This window comes from Lygodium microphyllum, chromosome 1, assembly GCF_053477565.2.
Source record: "Lygodium microphyllum isolate KBCC chromosome 1, Lygodium_microphyllum_v1.1.10, whole genome shotgun sequence".
In the NCBI taxonomy this organism is placed as follows: Eukaryota; Viridiplantae; Streptophyta; class Polypodiopsida; order Schizaeales; family Lygodiaceae; genus Lygodium; species Lygodium microphyllum.
The window spans coordinates 196,997,148-197,019,136 of record NC_141135.1 but is presented as its reverse complement, the minus strand read 5'-3'; the positions used below and the strand labels follow the sequence as shown (position 1 = coordinate 197,019,136).

The window sequence follows — 21,989 nt, the reverse complement described above, 5'->3', positions numbered from 1 at the left end:
GGCTCGCCGCCATACTGTGAAGTAGTTGCAGGTTCAGTTGTAGGCGTACAGCTAGACCCACTAGGCAGTTGCGAGTCTTTCTCCTCCATTTCCTTCTTATTGGTAGGGATATTATGGACGCTCAGATCACTTCCACGTTCCTCATCTTTCGCTCTTGGTGCAGCAGATCTCCTGTTACTGTATTTGGTGCCTTTTCTGCCGTGATAATATGTTCTAAAACCGTCCTGATCAACATCTAAAATCCCATCCCGGTGAGATCTCTCTACGTCATGATTAGTGTTTGGAATTGCAGCTCCGGAGCAGCATCTATATTGCCGTTCAGTGTCAGGAGCAGGCATGCACGAGCGGCCACTGACGCCCGCTGGAGGACGTTGAGCTGGCAATCGACGTACCTGCTCATCGTGACGTGAACGACAGGGCAATGTGGGCAGAGCTGCGGCACCGTGCTTCAGCTTGGTACTGTATGTCATGTCCTCCTTGGCGTTGATCACGGTAGCAGCTGGACTAGCTGTTGCAATATTACTCGTCTGGCCGTAATTGTTATGAGGCAAATAGGTCGCTACTTCGGCATTCACGCCATTAATAGACGTACTGCTCCTCCCCTCGAATGAGATGGCACCTGCTCGATGCTGATAATTATGCTTAATGTCAGGTTGGAGTGGCACTGGCAAGGATTTGATGCGAGTAGTGCAGCCTTGACCACCATACACGTCTGTTAAGCATGGAAAATTATTGCATGATAATTTCAAGTCGACCTGGTTTGGACGTTCTTCCTCTTCTTCGGCCAGCTCCTCAACGACTTCTCGAATCTCTAATTCCTCTGCACGAACAAGGATAGCCGGCTCAGTATTCAATCCGGCATATGCAGGGCCAGAGGCGGCGACGGGCAGTTCTGTGACCTCAACAATGTCATCCATGGCGCCAATCTGGATCGGAACGCTGCCGATGATGATGGCCTTACAGCTATCAGCACCGTGCCAGCCGGCCTCACCATCATACTCTAATAATGAGGACAGGGCAGAGCTGTCGCGGTGCAGGTCACTGACAGCAGGTTCAACATTTGACGGCTGCTTCTCCAGAACCTCTATAAACGCGTCTCGCGGTGAGGCAATTCCAGTGTCACACGTGACACCAAGCTTCACCGGGACCAGGCCGATCATGATTGTGGAGCTGTTATTGGCGGTGGGCTGGCCAGCCTCCAGCTCATTGAAATCGAGGTCGGCGTCGTCGTCCACGTTGGCCTGCAGGGCCGTCCTCAATTCAGTGTCATTTACTACCTTATAATTATCGACGCCAATATCTGGCTCGACAACATCGGTGGCTCCCAAGGCGAGGTCAGCATGCACAATGTCCTCATGACGATCTTCCTTAACATCAGCTGCTGACCCCTGCAGCAGCGACGATGTATCGTCCTCAGGATCCTCATGAATGGGTGGCAGTGGTGGTAAAACCGGCACCGTCAAGTCCTCCTCCTCCTCCTCGGCAAGGTCCGCCCAGGACTTCTTTTGCTTGCTGCTGGAGAAAGACATACTTGCTGTAGCTACCAAGTGAGTTTAGTAGTACAGGGGATGAGTACGTCTTGCCTGATGAATTAGATGGATCAATATTGAACCGCGGATAAAGGACTGAGCCAATGATAAATTGCTTTATACTTGCTACTATTATCATCTACCGACTTCTGCGTTGATCTGATGTTCCGATTCAAAGTTAAAATCTCTAGCTATGAACGACAGTTACGTCGGTCGTCTGTGTATAAATCACTTCTGAGCTACTAATCGGAGTAAAACATAGACCTTAATTACAGTATATAATTAACCCCAAAAAACATTGGTGATTTTAATTCTAAGCCTAAGGTTCTAAGAGAGTTCAATGGTCACATTAATATTCAATGCATACAAGCTAGGAGAAATATGATTGCACAAGAATGATCCCGCCCAAACGGTACAAAAGGAGGATAGGTCTTAAGGTAGTAAAGCAAGTAAAGAACATTAAAGAATATTGGCCACACTTGGATGAGAAAATGGTAATGCACATAATACCATTGTTTTTGGTATCAAATATAGCTACTATAGTCATGCACATTCAATAGTTTTAGGGAAAGGAAAGGTTCATTTCATCCTAGAGTAACCTAAACTCTTACGAAAGCCTTCCTAAAGCACATCTAATTATCTATATGTGTAATTGCATCTAACGTAGGGGCTAGATGTGTAGATACACACAAACATAAACACCATGTCTTTTGGTTTTAAGTACAAGGAAACTCTAGAGTTACTAGGAACAAAAGTACACCTCAAACTACAACTTATAGTAAAGATGCAATCATACAACCAAACTGCTCCTTCTTTTCTTTAAAGTCCTACATGATGAAACATGCCTTATTCATAGTGACATGAGAATCAATATGACAATAAGAAAGACATAATAAAACCACGTGAATAAATAGAAACTAGAAAGTGCATTCAAAATCTAAAGTACAAACAATATATCTTGAGGATACGGATATAAATTTCATACAAATAAATTATGACTATAGCAATAATACATATAAAAAGCTACACTTTTATATTCAACGCGAATCAAAATTCTTCCATTTGAGTAGTGTAGTAGTTGATGAAGAAAAATTACTCCTTGGTTGGAGTTTGATCCTCTTGATCACCTTGATCAATGATGATGTATATGGAATGTCAACCTGACTCTCAATCACACGCATAATCTCAATCCTAATCTCCTTCTAATGATCACAATATCTTCTTCATGTAGACTAATGCATATAGCTCATATCTCTATCTCTCTTTTCAAAATAGTCTAAAGACAACAACAAAAAATCACCATAATTTTGCACTACTTTAAGCTCTGATTTTTGCTTTTGAAAAGTCAAAGTTAGATCATTTGAGTGGAATATGACATGTAATGCAATTATTTTTGCAAAAGCATTGTGTGGACAGAGAACAATGAGAATTTTAGAATTAGAACCACTAGTAGGGAAAGCAAAACAAGTTTCTCACATGTTGCAAATACTATCCAAATCTAAATGGCTAGTTATTGATCATGAGTCCTCGACCCAGAATCACAATTGAATATAGATTTAGTCTACGATAACTATAGCCCCATGTGGAGATCCCAAGTATATCAAGGACATCCAATCAAGGCTCAATTCCATGCTATCATCAGACCATTGCTACAATAATTATGAGGATAATATAACAAAGGGACCTAATACTATTGGATATCATAAGAGAAATGAAGATCACGTAATGATGCACAAGAATCCCCTTTATGCATTGAGAGATGACTTAAAATTAACACAATATATTCAAGATCTATTATTGATAATATTAAAATGAAAATGCATAAAGGCACTCGTAAGATGCAAGGGAGGTTGGCATTGTCCTAGAAGATTGTAAAGATGTTGTGTGTTAATATGTCTAATTGAAAAAATATTTTTTAATAGTTTTGATTTGAACATTAGGAAAATGCTTACAATCTTTGAAGTTGCTAGTTCCTTAAGAAGTTGCATCAACCCAAAAAGCATATTTGAAAGCAAAGGAGCTTTAAACCTTGAGGTAATTTTTTTTAGTGCTTTCTTAGAAACACATTATCCAAGAACCTTACCCATTTATAAAGAATTTGTAGTTCATCATCCGGATGTTCTCAATACCAATCATGGTTTAGAAATTTCATATTTTGTATAGATAATATCCAAGGAGAAATAACATGGGAAATACATCCTAAATGAATATCTAAATCAAACACAATATAAACAATGACAATTAGGGAACAAGTGACAAAGTGATGGATCTATGCTTTTTAATTTGAAACCTAGATTTTTCAAGTTTAAGAAGAAGAATGTATCTGTTTAAGCCATTGATTATTGTTGCAGACATTGGGTCTTTAAAAATGTTCATATATCAAATCCAAGATGCAATGATCTGGTAAATAAATTGAAAGGTTTAAAAGGATTATTAAGGCTATTTGAAAGAAATGAAGACATCCTGCTATTGCTAGGATCCAACTAGCTTTTTGATGCATCCTTGCAACCTAAAAATGGAAAATTTGATCATCAACCCAATATATGACACATTTGGCAAGTGAATTGGAGCATTAGCCTGCACTCAATGAGCCAGATATTAGCATGTGGGACACCTAGTTCTAAACACAAATAGATTGAGTGGCATGCATAGTCATACAAAATAATCAACTTTATAGATGGGCTTATTAGGAGCATTATAAATTATTGAAGTTTTATATAAGCACTTTATGTTGATAAATAACTTATCACCACGTATTCATACTTTGATCTCGAATAGCGTTCCAAGAGGGATAATTGATACAATATCCTATTACAAAAACATGAATCTATGATGCACCTAGCATATTGAAAACTATATGATCTTCATCAGAGCTTCCTAACAATTAATGGTGAAACATTGTTGCCAGGTGGCACCTATGCAAAGGGATGAGTGCCTTAAATGGTTCTCCTTTGGGTGTACGTTGGTGGGATGAGCGCCTTAAATGGTTTTTCGTCAATGTGGAGCACGTTCCCAAGAATTGTCTTAGGCGGAAAGTCAATGGGGACCCCTATCCTTTCTGGGCGTCAATGCAAGTGTGAACGTGGGTGGTACCATTTTATCCACATGAGTATAAACGTCTTCGTGAACTAATTATTGTATGGAATTCCAAATTAATTCATTTATGTGGCTAGCTGTAATTATTCAGTTGGTTATTATTCTAACATGATTTTCTGAATTTTTGGGAGCTGATGTGTAGAGCAATGAGAATTGAAAAAGCATGCCACGTGTAAGCATTCTAAAGATTATTTTCCCAACAATTTATTGGATTATTGTATTAGACACACCACTATTTCTTATAAAGCGTGCGCATAGCCTCTATGTAAATATTTATTAGCAAAATAGATTTTTAGAAGATATGTCTAATAAAATATTAATGGTTCTAGAGAGTTGTGGGATACACAACTGCTAGCATCCATTAATTCAGATTACTCTATCTCTTTTTCAGTTCACCCAAACTCTTTATGCAAAGAGTGATTGTAAAGGGCCTAAATTTTGGGCAAAGAAGATTTCATAATATTAGTATAAATATGGCATGAAGAGAGCTGCCCACTTCATGTCGGGGGGAGATTGAACCCAATCTTGAGTCGTTTCATCTTGCTTTACCTTCTCTTTTAGTCTATTTTTAAATTCTCATGAGTCGTATGCAATTTTATGAGTGAAAGAGAGAAAGAGGGAGCTTCCTCCATTCGCTATGCACAAACCACTCATCTGTTGCTTGCAACAGTGGTATCAGAGCCCAGCCTACCTCTTGGGCTTCCAATCGCCTATCCTTTGGCGTGAAGGCGAGGCCTCTGCTGTAAACGGGATCTACCGTCCATCTCATCACGAACTGACTACATGGGTGGATTCCCAGGCCTTCAAAACCCCAAACCCCTCTATCACAGTTAAGAAATTCTATTGTTTTCCCAAACATTGAAGAATACCCACTCCTACATCATGGCACCGTATTTTGTGATGAGTTGGAGCTTTCAGATGGTTAGTAAGCTTAATTAAAGCTTAAGTAAAAGCTTAGCTTAATCTTAAGCAATAGCTTAAGCTCTTTTTTTAAAATTTCGTGGGGAGGGGCGTTTTCTGATGCCACGGCAGCATCATGACACATTCTTGTCCAAAAATGTCAAGTCTTTTCTTAACTTGATTAACTTATCAAGTAAGTTACATTACTAACTTACTTGATCAACTTCAACCTCTCTTACTCCGTGTCATACACAGACTCTGTCGATCATCACAAGGTACAACCGACTATCTCTCCCATAGAGGCAGTTTTTTCCAGCTTCATAAATCTCACAAAATTTCCATAAAAATTTACTGCCTTTCTTGCCTATTTCTATCCATAATTTCTTGTCCAAAGACCGTATAAAATTTTGGTCTTACACGCCAAAATTCTTCAACAACAAGAAAGGCGTCTTTCATTTGCAAGGCGTCCTAAATCTCCGGATTTCTCCATCAAGCAATCATGGCCAATTTCAAATCTACATCACCGCTTCCTGAGCCAACCTTGGAGCAGCGTATGGATTTAATATCCATGCAACATGAAGAAGAGCGTCAACACCGCATACAACTAGAGCAAGAACTGAAGTCCCTCAAGCGTCCAGCCCACTGAAATTTCTACCAATGACGACAACCTAGTCCGCACCATCAACGCTACTTTGGATGTCCACGTTAGTTGAAATGAGTCCAAGATAAGCAAGCGTACATTCAAATTTAATTCTTTTGATGGTCTTAAAGATGGTCGTAAATTTTTGTCATGGTTAAGTCAGTTTGAAGCTTATTTTGACAATGAGAAATACTCAAAAAGTGACAAAATTAAATGTGCATCTCATTATTTTATTGAGAAATCTGCATTATGGTGGGATGTCACGTGTAAAAGCATTGATCGTCCTCTCACATGGAATGACTTTCGCAAGAAGGTTCTTGCAAATTTTCTCCCTTCACAATTCGAGCTCTGCATGCAACAACAATGGGATCTATTCATGCAACGAGAACGTGAGTCTATCCCTCAATACACAGAAAGATTTTGGAGCACTCTCTTGCAGCTCCAAATGGTGGAGCCAGTGGGCGAATCTACCTTCAAGAGAAAGTATATGTCCGGCTTAATTCCATCCATCCAAGCCGAAGTCAACATGTTCAAGCCCAATAACTTGGACGAAGCCATATCCCTAGCTCACGACACTGAAAAGAAGCAGACTAAAGACGGAAGGCAATTTGCGACATCCAACGATAACAGCATGGGTAACTTTTGTTTTAATTCTTTTCGTAACTTCAATTCTCAATATGGAAAGAATCGTTTTAATCGAAGAGCATGGATGCGAAATGTTCTTAATAATCATGGTCAATCAGTTTCCAATTCTAAACCTCCCAATCTACCTTGAAATTTTCCTAAATCTGGTGAACCTAAAAATGTTAACCCAAGTGTCTTCAATACCATTTCCAAAAATGTAATTTGTTATAATTGTAAGCATCTTGGTCATATTGCGAGTCGTTGTCCCATGGGCAACACCCATGATTGGAAGAAACCCATGGCACATCTAAATTTTCTTGGTGCTGAAGAATCCAATGAAGACCTTGAAGCAATGCTCGACATCGATGAGGCTACACTTATCGGTGAAAATTCTAACAAACCTAAAGACCTTGCTGGTAAAATTTCCATGCATGCCTTATTAAAGATGCGATGTAAAATCAATAATAATGATATGATTGTCTTGCTTGACGATGGTAGTACTCATGATTTTGTTTCAGAAAAATTAGTTAGAAACTTACAACTTAAAACTATTCCATCTACCTATAAAATTAAGGCTGCATTTCTAGGACAACGATATAATGGTACTAAAGAAGTTCATAATTTAGAAACTTGTATTGGATCTTACAAGGAAAAGCGAAAAATTTTAGTAGCACCTTTGCAATCTATTGACATAATTCTAGGTATACCATGGAGTCATCAATTCAACCTCAATATAGATTACAAAACACACTTAATGCACATTGAGCACAAACGTAAACAAATTTTATTTGAAGGATTAAAAAAAACTGAATTATTTCCAATTATTAGTCATACACATGCGAAGCGAGCTTTGCGTAAACAATCAAAAGCTTTCTTAGTATGGATTAATGAAGTTGATGTTACAAAACTTGAATTAACTCCAAAGCAACAACATTTTATTGCTAAATTTTTCGATTGCTTTTCTAATGATTTACCTTTACAACTTCCTCCATCATGACCTGAAGACCACGAAATTGATTTAATTCCTGGTAATCAACCACCTTGCAAAGCTCCCTATCGCCATAACCAATTAGAATCGAAAGAGATCCAGAAGCAAATTGAAGAACTTTTAAGTAGAAAATTAATTCATCCAAGTAGTTCACCTTTTGGAGCTCTTGTATTATTAGTTAAAAAGAAAAATCAAACTTATCGCATGTGTATAGATTATAGAGCACTTAATAAAAGAATGGTTAAAAATAGATATCCAATACCTAGAATAGATGACCTTCTAAATAAATTACAAGGAGCAATAATGTTTAGTAAAATTGATTTAAAATCAGGATATCGCCAAGTTCGTATATCTACTTCTGATATTTTTAAGATAGCTTTTCATACATAATTTGGAAATTATGAATTCTTGGTAATGCCCTTTGGACTTACCAACACACCAACTACATGAAGTAGAATGATGAATAGAATATTTTTACAGTTTCAACATCGTGTAATAGTCTTTTTCGATGACATTCTTGTTTTCAGCAAAACTGAAAAAGAACACGAAGAACATTTATCTTTAGTGTTTAGTTTATTAAAACAAAATCATCTGTATGCTAACCGTGACAAAAGTTCTTTCTTTCAATGTGAAATAGAATATTAGGTCATATCGTGTCTACCAAAGGCATACACGTAGATCCACGTAAAATTGAAGCAATTAAGTCTTGGCCAACACCTAAAAATGTCCATGAAGTTCGTTCATTTCTAAGACTAGCTGGCTTTTATCAAAAATTTGTTAAAAACTTTTCATTGCTTGCTTTACCTTAACTCTTTTGTTAAAGAAAGGTCTTGTTTATCGTTGGGCCGACAGCCAACAACGATCGTTTGAAATACTTAAGCATGCACTCAAATACACACTAGTTTTATAGTTACCTGATTTCAATAGACCATTATTTCTCGTGGTTACTGATGCAAGTGGTTCTGGCATCGGTGCAGTATTGATGCAAGACAATCACCCTATAGCATACTCTAGTTGTAAACTGAAACCGTTTGAAGTTAAATATAGTACATATGGCAAAGAATTACTAACCGTAGTTCATGCATTGCGCATATGGAAGCATTATTTAATGGGTTCGGAGTTTATGATTGAAATCGATCAGCAGAGTATTAAACATTATTGTCACAACCACAAATATCTGATAGACACATACATTGGGCATCATTTATTCGATCCTTTTATCCACTCATTCAATATCAACCAGGTAAGGAAAATGTAGTAGCCGATGCACTTAGCCGTAGGCCATCATTAAACAATATTTTTGTCATTTGTACTTCTTCATTGGACACAATGAAAAATACTTGTCATTTTCAAGATGTTTGGTTAAATTTATCTAACAATCAATGGATCCCTACTAATAACTTTTTTGTTTCCGATGATTTTCTATTTTATGAAAAACAGTTATGTATTACTAATCCTTTTCGTCATTTCATTATGCGAGAAGTACATGAACCTCCTTACATGGGACATCGTGGTATTATCTCCACACTTAAAAATTTACATGAAGATTTTTTCTGGCCAAATATGCAATGTGATGTTTCTAATTTTGTTTCTGACTGTATTGTATGTCAACGCATAAAAAGACATCATGGTAAATCATATGGTTTATTACTTCCATTACCTATCCCTAATTCACCTTGGGAGCAGATTTCTATGGACTTCATTACAGGTTTACCACAAACTTCTTCACACAATGATATGATATGGACCATAGTTGATAGATTTAGTAAACAAGCTTATTTCATTGCTTGTAAAAAGACCTTAAGTGCTACACAAGCCGCCAACTTATTTCTCAAGCATATTTTTTTCCACCATGGATTGCCAAAAATTATTGTGTACAATCGAGATCCTCGATTTTGTAATAAATTTTGGATAATATTGTTTACAAACTTAGAAACTAAGATTGATTTTAGTTCTGCATTTCATCCAAAAACTAACGGTGAAATAGAGACCACAAATAGCATAATTTTGGATTTAATCTGTACTTACACAATTTCTTCTTTGGCCACATGGGATAATCATTTGTACCTTTTACAGTTTGCTTACAATAATGCCACTCACACTGCTACACAAAAGGCACCTTTTGAAATTATTTATGGTCACAAATTGCCAACTTCTACATTTCATCTAACTCAGAAAATACCTTCTGTTGACGATTGGATTCAAAATCATTCAAGTATTTATGAGCAAGTTAAACAAATACTAGCAAAGGCCCAATGATCATATGTGAAACAAGCTAATAAAAAAGGCAAGCTATGATTTATAAAGAAGGAGATTATGTTTGGTTACTTCTTGAAAAACGTAGACTCCATAGTGTAGAAAAGAACCCGAATGTAAAATTAGCTCCTCGTTTGTATGGACCTTTTAAAATTCTCCATTGTATTAATCCTAATGCTTACAAATTAGAGTTACCTCATCATTGGAAAATCCACAACACTTCTCACATTAGTCTTTTACGTTCCTTCAAAGGTTCTCTTCCTGCTCACCCTGTTTATGACTCACCACCCTTGATTGCCGATGACCATGAAATCCTAATTCCTTAAACAATCGTTGATGTTGACTATATGACTACTAGAACTGGAAATACTTATCCTTGTTATCTTGTTAAATTCCACAATCACCCTATTGAGGAAGCTCAATGGATGCATGCTCGTGATTTGCGATCTTTTTCCAATTTATTGTCTGCACATCTAGCCAATACCAATTGAGAACAATTACTATCCCACCCTGGGGGTATGTTGCCAGGGGCACCTACACAAAGGGATAAGTGCCTTAAATGGTTCTCCTTTCTGTGTACGTTGACGAGATGAGCGCCTTAAATGGTTATCCGTCAATGCGGGGCACGTTCCTAAGAATTGTCTTAGGCGGAAGGTCGATGGGGACCAAAGTAAAAGAAACTGCATATCTTCATGTGAACCTCCACTTGGGAGGAGGTCAAGAGGACATTGATTGCTTTATGGCAAATTGTTTTTATTGTACCCTTCTTTACCCTAGCTGAAGGCTGTGCTGGAGGAGAGCGAGTAAGCACGGATGACTAAGCGCAGTGCTGGAGGTTGGGGGGGAGGGGGTGGGGGATATGGCCATGCAATAGGCCGTGTGGGGGGGGGGGGGGGGGGGGAGGGGTCCCCTCCATTCACCTATAAAAACCCCTTGTGGAGGGAGCAAAGGGGAGAGGGCGTGAAAAAACGGGAAGGCATGAGGAAAGAAATACTGCGCTAGTCTATATGAGTGGAGGTAAGAGAATAAGCTGATTGTGAGAGAAGGGGAGATTTCTCTAGAAGGTGGGAGGCTTATTGTTGACGTGTTGGTACTAAACACCGTTGTGGAGTGGAGAGGGATGAAACAACTACCGCTGTTACGCAAGCGGTGATCGAGAGCAAGCCTCACTCACAACCCGATAACGAGACGTTAAGGAGTGCCGGTTAGGGTAATTGACTTTGTTGAATGCATAACTCAACTTGAAAAATTCAAATATTTGACAATACACCACGAAAAACAAAACAATAAAGAACTGCCTCTTGTAGCTCAAGCAATTAAAACCCTAATTCGGGTAGAGCATCACACAACCACAACTCAACAGAAAAAATCCAACAGTTTGAAAACAAACCAAGTGAAAAATATTCTTGTACCTTAACAACCATGATCCAACGCTCGGCGCTTTGACATCCAAAAGGCTCCGACTTTCAAATTAGCATGACAAGAGCTCACTCTAGCATACGACCCTCCTCTCTCCTCTCTCATAAAATACAATTATAATCAAGGGGGAAGACCCTTAACTCTTCAATCTCTTCTCCTTATATAGTTTTCTATCTACACTCACACACATTAGGATTTTTGCTTTCAGATTTTGGCTTTTTCTTTTCTATTGCTTTTCATCATTTTCGTTTTTTTTTGCTTTATGCATGTGTACAACCTGTTTGGATCATAACTTCGTCATTTGAACTTCGAATATAGTCATTCGAGTACTCAAAATGATTGGAACGCATCTGATTCACAAGTCAACGCGAGGAGAATTACGAAAATCCATTAAAATGGGGCAAAAATACTGATTTTCGTAAATCGCATCATTTTTCTCCATCTTTTATCTTGGACGACTTATTCTCTTCCTTGGCCTATTGTTCTTGTAATTGCACAGACTGTCACCACACATGTTCTCTTTTTCTTCAAGAAATACTTGCTGACGATGTAAAACGTACGACTTTTTTCCTTTGATCCTTGAGTCTTCAAAATAAATATTCGCTGGATATGAACCTGTTTCTTTTATGTAGTGTGCCCTAACAGAAATATGCTTTGGAATAGAACTACATGCACAACCATACATGATTTGAAAAAACATGCAAAGTTGGATCCATGATATGCAACAAATCAATCAATGTTCCACACAAAAATTATGAATGCACTGAAGAAGTTGTGCCTAGTCTATCTACATGTGATTGTGCGTCATGCCAAATGCAAACAAAATTCCTTGTTAATTTAAAATTTCTTATCCTCACCTCTCAACTCTCATAAAAAAAATGATATACTCCGCTCCACCCATTCAAAATCTCACAATCACTCTAGAAAATGATGGTCCTCAAGATATTGACCAGATATGAATAACCCATCTCACAATTGGTGGCATCCTTCACAACCCTCTAAACTCACCCAACCTCCTTACACACTCAACCAGAGGTTCCTAACTTTGTGATGAGCATCCCAAATATTGTGCAAGAAATGTGCGTGCTCAATGATAGGTGCTCTCTCATGTGCGCGTGCATCTAAAATTTACTGCATATAGCTGCAGCGGACCTCATGCTATGCTAGTGCTCAATGATGGTGCAAAACGTGCATAATCCCAACCCATGGCATGGAAGTATATGATAAGAACAGGAGACAACCCCCGAGTGTAGTGCATCAACAAGTGCAATGTGAAGTGCTCATAAACCCATAGTCCCTTCAACATATGCCCTTCATTGGGTTGAATGGAATAATGTCTATTCCTCTTGTGGAATAGAGTCTCCTCCTTCTCGATTAGTGTCTCATCCTGGCCAAGATAGTTCGTTGTCGCTCTTCTTGTCATCCCCGACTCCTCAATTTATAGTTTTGCAAGGGGGGGTAGAGGAGAGGTTGCTTGCTTTTTTGTGTTTTTGGATGGCATCATCAATGACAAAGAGTGAACCCTTTCTTTTAACTTTTTTTACGATGTCATTCATGATGTCAAGGAGGGGCTCCGTTTTCTTATTTGGAGCCATGTTAGAATAGAGACAAGAGTAGAGCTATGATAGAATGAGATAGAGTTCTTCAGTGTCTTCTCTTCTCGGATCAGGGTAGATGAAGATGAGAGTCCCTCAGTGTATACCCTTCAGTGGATTAAACAAAATGATGTCTCTTCGTCTTGAGGAATAGACTCTTTTCCTTCTTGATACAAAGAGAGAACGCTTTGTTTTAGTAATTTTGATGAAGTCATTGATGACCTCAAGAAGGGGCTCTATTTTTTTCATCGGGGCCATGATAGAATAGAGAGGAGAGTAGAGGTATGCTAGAAAAGAATAGTTTTTTTCTTCAGTTTCTTCTCTTTTCGGATCAAGGTAGGAGAGTAGGAGAGTATGAGAGTATGAGAGCTCCTTGTTGCGCTTTTGATCATCCCCAACCCCTCAATTTATAGTTTTGCACGGGGGGATAGAAGAGAGGACACATGTATTTTTTGCATTTTTCGAGGACATCATCGATGACAAAGAGAGAGCGCTTTCTTTTACCATTTTTTACGACATCATTCATGATGTCAGGGAGGGGCTCTATTTTTTTCTTTGCGGCCATGACAAAATAGAGATGAGAGTAGAGGTATGGTAGAATAAAATAGAGTTTTTCTTCAGTTTCTTCTCTTCTCGGATAAATCTAGAAGAGGATGAGAGTCCTTCACTGTATCCCCTTTCTTGGGTTAAGCGCAATGATGTCTCTTTGTCTCGTTGAATATGCTCTCCTCCTTCTCGGTCAACGTCCTGTCCTCGTCAAGATTACTCATTGTCGCTCTTCTCTTCATCCCGAATCCCTCAATTTATAGTTTTGCACATGGGGGGAGAGAAGAGAGGACACTTGCTATTTTTGTGTTTTTTATGACATTATCTATGATAAAGAGAAAATGCTTCCTTTTAGCATTTCTGGCAACATCATTGATGACGTCAGGGAGGGGCTCCCTTTTTTTCTTTGCGGCCATGAGAGAATAGAGACGAGAGTAGAGGTACGATAGAATAGGATAGAGTTCTCTTCTCAGATCAGGGTAGGAGAGGATGAGAGTCCTTTAGCGTGTCCCCTTCCTTAGGTTGAATGGAATGGTGTCTCTTCATCTCATGGAATAGACTCTCCTCCTTCTGGATCAGCATCTCCTCCTCATCAAGATTGCTCATTGTTGTTCTTCTGGTCATCCCCAACTTGTGAATTTATAATTTTGCAAAAGGGGGGGAAGAAGAGAGGACCCTTTCTTTTTTTGTGTTTTTCGATCATATCATCCATGACGAATAGATAACGCTTTGTTTTAGTTTTTCTTGCGACATCATTGATGACGTCGGGAAGGGGCTCCATTTTTTTCTTCAGGGCCATGAAAGAATAAATACCAGAGTAGATGTATGATAGAATAGAATAGAGTTATTTAGTGTCTTCTCTTCTCCGATCACGGTAGGAGAGGATAAGAGTCCTATAGCATCTCCTGATCTTCCTTCGGTTGAAAGGAATGATGTCTCTTCGTCTCGTGGAATAGAGTCTCTTTCTTCTTGATTAGCATCTCATTCTTGTCAAGATTGTTTGTTCTCACTCTTCTAGTAATCCCCAACCCCTCAATTTATAGTTTTGCAAGGGGGGAAGAGGAGAGGACGCTTGCTCTTTTCCATTTTTCGAAGACATCATCGATGACAAAGAGAGAACCCTTTGTTTTAAATTTTTAGATGTCATCATTGATGACATCAAGGAGTGGCTCCATTTTTTTCTTCGGAGCCATGAGAGAATAGAGACGAGAGTTGAGGTACGATACAATGGAATAGAGCTCTTCAGTATCTTCTCTTCCCGGATCAGGTTAGGAGAGGATGAGAGTCTCTCAATGTATACCCTTCATTGGGTTGATTAGAATGATGTCTCTTCACCTCGTGGAATAGACTCTTTGCCTTCTCAATCAGCATCTCGTCCTCGTCAAGATTACTGATTGTCACTCTTCTGGTCATCCTCAACTTGTCAATTTATAGTTTTGCAAGGGGGGATAGAAGAAAGGACACTTGCTTCTGCATATGGAGTACAGATTGAGAAGGGATCGGAGACTCAGTCCGCACTATGGACTTATGCTATGGAGACTGCAAACAAGGGAAAAATTCAGCAAACTGTTTTGACTAGCGCAGGCTCTAGCATCAGATCAGAGACAGGATGGGACTCGCCTGTTGACAGGTATTCTATTTATGCTTATTTGGCTAAATCTCATGGTGCAGATGTATTTGTTGAGGAGAAGCGTAAGAGGGATGAAGACAATCCAAGTGTAGCTAAGAAGACTAGTGAGTTTGTTACTCCACCTACTGCAGGACCATCTTCAAGACCAGGGCCAGATCGACAGATGGAGGATGCTCAAAAGAGAGAAAAGAGGCAAGAGCCTAGAGAGAGAAAACAGCCAGGATTCAGATTGATGTCCGATATTGAGACATCTACAGACATGAAGAAAATCTTTAATGATAAGATACTTGGCAGTGAGGTGACTTTCACTATTTCCGAGATTTTGGGCATCTCAAAAAGAGAGTTTCAGGATCAGTTTCAGGAGGTCCTGAAGAGGAAAAGACATGCATTGTCAACCACTGATGCACAGGGAGTTTTGATTGAAGAGTTGGATGAGGATGATGATGAGGTTATGGTTGATAATGCTTCTGTTTTGCCACAGGTAGAGAAGAGGGTTCAGCCTATGCATTATGCTGAAATTGATGAGCCTGTTTTGATACCGCGTAGTCACTTTTCGCGGAGCCATTGGGCTAGGGCAACTACAGAGACGATGGTAAAGGTTGGAGAAAAACAGGTGCCTTATGTTGCATTGGTTGATCATGGTTCAGAGATTCATCTCATTGTTCGTGGAGTTTATGAGAGTAACAGATGGCCTATGGATGTAGAGCATGGGTGGCGTATGAGAGCCGCCAATAACACTGCAGGTGATTTATATGCTGCTTGCCCTAGTGTCAGGGTTTCTATTAGTGATGTAGAGGAGGATTTTCATTTCTTTGTGCAGGATTCATGCTCGTATCCCATAATTCTTGGATAGCCATTCATTACAGAGATGCGCATGGAAACAAAGGTCATGGATGATGGATCTGCTTATGCACGGATTCGCAGTAAAGATGGTATGAGAGCAGTTCAGTTTATGACTATATGTGTGAACCATGTTAGAAACACGGATACTCTCAGAGATGCACCCTTGCCCACTGTGAGGGATTCGGGTTATCATTAGGTACCGCCGTTTCGCGAGACGACGGTGGTACAGAGGAGAGGAGATTGGAGTTCTCGCCTCCTGGCAGTGGTGTTTTCTCCTCCGGTTATGTTGGGATTTCAGCAAATAGTTCGATGAGCTATCAGAAGACTTCTAGATTGTCTAGAGCTACCAGGCAGTATATATGCAGGAAGGAGAAAATTTTGAAAAATGCAGGAATTTTGGAGGATGATGAGCACATAGATGGTATGTATGACAGTGTGATTTGTGCAGATACGATGTCAGAGATGGGAGATATGCTGAAAACTGATATGCTGAATTGTCATGGTAATGTATTAGTGCAATCCCTGGACATGTTTCATGAAATTGCAGATTTTGTGTCACAGATTGAGTTAGAGGCTGAGTTAACTCAGCAAAGAGTGTTGAGTGCTGAAGAAATTCAGCAAACAAAGTTTCCAGCTGGTTATGATCAGCTTTGAGAGAGACAGAGGGCTGAAAAATTTCAGCCAATAGAGTTTACTGCTGAAATATTTCAGCATTCAGAGTTTGGGGCTGTTCCTATGCAGTCCATAGAGCAGAGGGCTGAGAATATTCAGCCATTGGAGTGCAGAATTGCTGATTTACAGCAAGGTTTATGTAATGCAGAAGAGCATAATGAAGCCAGGATTGACATGAAATACAAAACTGTGGATAAGAAGGTGAAGCCGGTTGCTGTACCGCTTCCACCTGACAGTGATCAGCAAATAGAGAGGGCTGCTAAACAGCAAATTTTGAGGAATCCGGAGCATATTGGTCATAAATTTTCAGCAGAGACACTTGCTGAATTGAAAATTGGAAATTGTGATTTCTTGTTACCCATGGAGAAGCAATGCTTTCAGGAGATGCTTGAGCGTCATGGAAGGGGATTTGCTTTTGTCCCACATGAGATTGGATGTGTGAATCCTGATATTGTTGCTCCTATGGTCATCTTTACTATTCCTCATATTCCATGGAATCTCCGACGTATTCCAGTGCCTAAAGCACACTTGCCAAAGCTGATTGATTTATTGAATGAGAAAATCAAGATGGGAATCCTTGAGCCTTCATCTACACCATACTCAAACAGGTGGTTTACAGTTCCGAAGAAGAATGGTACTCTTCGATTTATTCAGGACATGCAGCCAGTGAACAGAGTTACCATCAGGAATGTTGGTATAGGTCCAGTTATGGATGAGTTTGCAAAGGCATTTGCTGGACGTGCCATCTACTCTTTGGGTGATTTGTATTCAGGATATGATCAGTTTCAGCTGGCTTTGGAAAGCAGGGACATAACCACCATGAGAACTCCTATTGGGCTTGTCAGGATGTGTACCTTGCCTCAAGGTGCCACTAATTCTGTTGCGCATATGATGAATGCCATGCATAAGGTCCTTCGTGATTACATACCTCAGCTTACTATACCTTTCTTGGATGATGTGCCCATTAAGGGGTGTGCAGAAGAAGAGAAGAATGAGAGCCTAAATGAGCAGGGATGCAGACACTTTGTGGCTGATCATATTTCAGCATGTGAGAAGATTTTGGCCAGGTTAAAAGAAGTGAACTTGACACTTTCAGGGCAAAAATCTGTTTTTGGAGTGAATGAGGTTGTCATTGTTGGGCATATGTGTGGATATTATGGCAGGAAACCCTCACCTGATAAGGTGAATGCTATAGGCAAGATTGCCGAGTATTGTTCTACCACTTCAGAGGTACGGAGATTCATTGGTGCTTGTGTGTTTTATATGATTTGGATACCTCATTTTGCACACATTGCAGATTGTTTGTATCAGCTGCTTCGAAAGGGGCAGAAATTCTATTGGAATGAGAGCCACACTAGAGCCATGCGGAAATTGAAGAAGTTATTGCAGAATGCTCCTACTGTCAGGAAAGCGGATTATAATTGTGATAGGCCTATTGTATTGACAGTTGACACTAGTCCAATTGGCATAGGTTGGGCAGTGGGTCAAGATGATGCAGATGGAAATAGGTATGCTATTCGGTTTGGGGCGAAAGTCCTAAACGAGAGACAGAGGAGATATCCGCAAATCAAGAGGGAGTTATTGGGGATTGTGACGGCTCTCAAATGTGACAAGGAGTACTTTATTGGAGCTTCAGTTGTGGTAGAGATAGATTGCTTGCCATTGATTGGTATGATCACGAGTTGCTCTACTCCGGATATAGCTATGTTGAGATGGATTGCATACATCAAGTCATTAAATCCGGAATTTAAACAAATAGCAGGGAAGGATAATCCAGTGGCAGATATGTTGTCTAGAGCCAGATATGATGATGAGGAGACTCTACTTGCAGAAGAGGATGATGCAGAAATTTCAGCCACTATGGTTGATCATGTTTGTCATGTCTTTGATATTATGGCTTTTACAGAAGAACTTTATGTTGGAGATTGGTTGCAGATTGGCAAGTACCTTAGTACACTAAGCAAAAGAGATGAATGGACAGATGAAGAGTTCAAGAAGATTAGAAGGAAAGCCTATGGATATTTTCTCAAGGATGGATTTCTTTGGAAGCATCCGAACAAAAGAGGCGAATTACCTTTGCGGGTTGTCTGCGATAGAGAGACACAGTTACAGGTGATGAGGGAATTTCATGAGAGTCCTTGGGCTAGTCATAGAGGAGTATGGGCTACTTATGAGAAGATCAGGGAGAAATATTGGTGGAAAGGCATGTACAGAGATGTTTCTCACTTTGTTGAGACTTGCAGAGACTGCCAGATGTATTCAGTAGTGCGTCATAGAGATGAGCTTCATCCGACCTATCCGCTATGCATTCATTATAAGTGGGTAGTTGATTTGGTTACCATGCCTATGGGTCTATGGCAGATGAGGTACATTGTTTTGGCTAGAGAGGATCTTACCAATCATGTTGAGGGCAGATCTTTGAGAACGAAGACCACTAGTGCAGTGTGTAAGTTCTTATTGGAGGAAATTTTCTGCAGGTATGGTTGTGTGGGTAAGATCACTGCGGATCGTGGTGAATTGAATGCAGATGAAGCTAGGGAGTTTTTCTCTCAGCTAGGAATCAAATTGGCTCTAACCACAGCATACAATCCAGAGGGAAATGGAAAGAGTGAAAGAGGGCATCCGCCAATAGTGAAAGCATTAGCCAAAGCATGCAGAGGACGGATTGGAGAATGGCCGAGACTTCTACCATTTGCTTTGTGGGTTGATCGTACGACCCATAGTGTTACCACAGGATATATGCCTGCAGAGTTGATGTATGGTCAGAAACCTGTTATGCCGATTGAGACTTGTGCTTTGACTTGGTCAGTTTTACCTTGGCAGGAGGATTTGACGAGAGAGGAGCTCTTAGCTCTTCGGATTCGACAGTTGGAGAGGAGACCTGAGGATATTCAGCTAGCTATTGACAGGTTGAAAGTTGCTAGACTAAGGAACAAGGACAGGTTTGATAGCAGGCATCGCTTGCGGCCTAGAGCAATAGAAGAGGGAGATTGGGTATTGGTCTTTGATAGCAGCCTTGAAAATCAGCATACTGCACTTCGGAAGATGGTGAAAAGATGGTTTGGGCAATACATAGTCAGACATGTCTTTGATAATGCAACATATGAGTTGACAGAATTGGATGGAACAGTGCTTAGAGTGCCTATTGCCGGAAAAAGAATCAAGATTTTCAAGAAAAGAGATGATGAGGATTATGCATTGGAAGAATTTTCGAGAGAAGAGCAACGACAAGAAACTCCAATGGAAGAGACAAATGATATGGCTGGAAATCTTGTTGATCTACCGGAAATGCATAACGAAGAGATTGATTTGTTTGTGGATCTTGATGATAATGATCATGGGTAGTTGGCCCATCCGGAGGATGCGCAGGATTAGAGGGGGTGGATGTCGTGCTGCTGCGTATCCGAGTATGACAAAATGCTTGATGCGGGCATTAAATCAAACAAAGTCACCTACTTGTTGACATTCAAAGCTACAAGTTCTCTCGAAGGAGCATGTTTAATAGAGAAAGGCATCCTAGAGGATGACCATAGTAGCAGAGTTTGTCAAAGACAAGTTACTCAATTACATTGTTGAAGATGTGGCATTTCCAATTGTAATAGAAAAGGCTGTCTATCATACCTTTCTGCAGACTGAGAAATGTTCAATTAATCTTGGCTTGTCATCTGGCACAACAGATTTAACTGTCTTAGTGCTCAGAAGAGAGTTGTTTGTGGCCAATGCAGGAGATTGTAGAGCTGTCCTCTACAGGAAGGGCAAGGCCATTGATATAACAAGGGATCATACGGCCTCATGTTCACTTGAAATATGGTGAATAGAGTTCCTTAGAGGCTTTGTGGATGATGGATATCTGAATGGACAGATCAATTTTGCAAGAGTCATTAGAAACTGGCATATCAAGGGATTAAAGGAGAGCATGAACTGTCTTCTCAGTGCAGAGCCAAAATTGAGACAAGCTTTCTTGATGACTGAAGAAGACAAGTTTATGATTATTAGTTGTGATGATTTCTGGGATGTGTTTTCAAGTTAGATACTTGACAATAATGAGTGTTTTAAATCATATACCTCAAATATATACAGCCGAAGAGTACTCAGTGGCGAATTTGTGGTTGTGAACAAGCATCTTCTGAATGATCTGACTGACATGGGACTTTGGAACTTAGAGTTGAAGATGGCTCTATACAGAAAGTTCAGCAGATTCGTTATGATTTGAAAGCGCTTTACAGGAATGTTTGGGAGATCAAACAGGGGACCATTGTTGACACAGTTGCAAGACCATATGCATTTATCAAGTTTGATACTGATATTCAGAAGACCAGAAAGCTTTACTTGGACATTTGTGTAAATGAACTTCGTGTGTTTTGTAAGGAGACAAGTGCTTTGTCTCTGGAATTGCCTGCTCTGTATGACCAGTCACTCAGTCAGGAAGATCCAAGTTAGATAAATGCTGAAGACATAATGGACATCATGTTGATAATTTTCTGTTCATTGGCTGGAATAATGTGCTTGGGCCTTGTTCTGTACTTCCACTTCAAGGTGAGCAGACAGCCACGCAGAGAGAGAGAAACGTAGAGATGACTGAGAGAGCCATAGTTATTATACTATACAGGCGAGCAGGCAGACAGTAGCAGCGGGCATTACGTGATTTTGACTCACCATGGATTATTCGCATGGTGCTTATAGCCTTCTATGCATTGTGGAGCTTGGGCGATTAGTACACAGAGAATAATTGGTAATTCTATCATTGAGTTGTATGCAAAGTCTGGATGCATTAATGAAAAGCATTGCTTGTTTAATCAATGGCTGGACTGTGAAGTAATGAAATGGGGCTATTGTGAGAAGGGCCGCTTTTCTGATAGAAGGAAAGGGCTGCTTTTCTGGTTTTTTAAAAAAAAATAGAGGTCGCTTTTCTGAGCGGAAGGCAAATTTAGGAGTTCTCTGCAATCTGGGAAGGAGGGAGAAACAGAGTATTCGGGGAGAAGACGACAATAGATGAACTGGCTCGCTGATCATCAGAAGGAAGGGAATGATTGTGTTCTGACGAATTGGGTACAATCCAATGGAGTGACTTGTTATGAATCGTCGGGAGGAATTATTCCAGCTTTTCCAGGATCTAGAAGAGGAAGCATTAGTGGCCCTGAAGCTGCAACAGGAGGAGGCAGTCGTGCATTGGCTGGAGTCCAGAAAATTTTCACCTAATCCATTCCCTCCTCTCTCATATAAGCTTGAAACAAAGCTTCTGATTCTTGCG

General features: G+C 39.9%; 1 protein-coding gene across 1 annotated transcript; it reads left to right on the top strand.

Annotated features, from left to right (window-relative positions):
* Positions 1-20,261: 20,261 nt before the first annotated feature.
* Positions 20,262-21,178, top strand: LOC148042131 (putative protein phosphatase 2C 27). The gene is made up of 3 exons (XM_087664385.1): positions 20,262-20,493; positions 20,557-20,719; positions 20,902-21,178. The coding sequence occupies exons 1-3, from the start codon at positions 20,262-20,264 to the stop codon at positions 21,176-21,178; spliced, it is 672 nt and encodes a 223-aa protein (XP_087520511.1).
* The last annotated feature ends 811 nt before the right edge of the window (positions 21,179-21,989 follow it).

What these genes read in the sequence shown, in the direction of transcription:
- LOC148042131 (XM_087664385.1), top strand. Translation starts at nt 20,262, where the DNA reads ATGACCATAGTAGCAGAGTTTGTCAAAGACAAGTTACTCAATTACATT. An exon ending in AGCTGTCCTCTACAGGAAGG is followed by an intron (nt 20,494 to 20,556) that starts GCAAGGCCATTG and finishes TATGGTGAATAG; the next exon opens with AGTTCCTTAGAGGCTTTGTG. An exon ending in TTGATGACTGAAGAAGACAA is followed by an intron (nt 20,720 to 20,901) that starts GTTTATGATTAT and finishes TTTGGAACTTAG; the next exon opens with AGTTGAAGATGGCTCTATAC.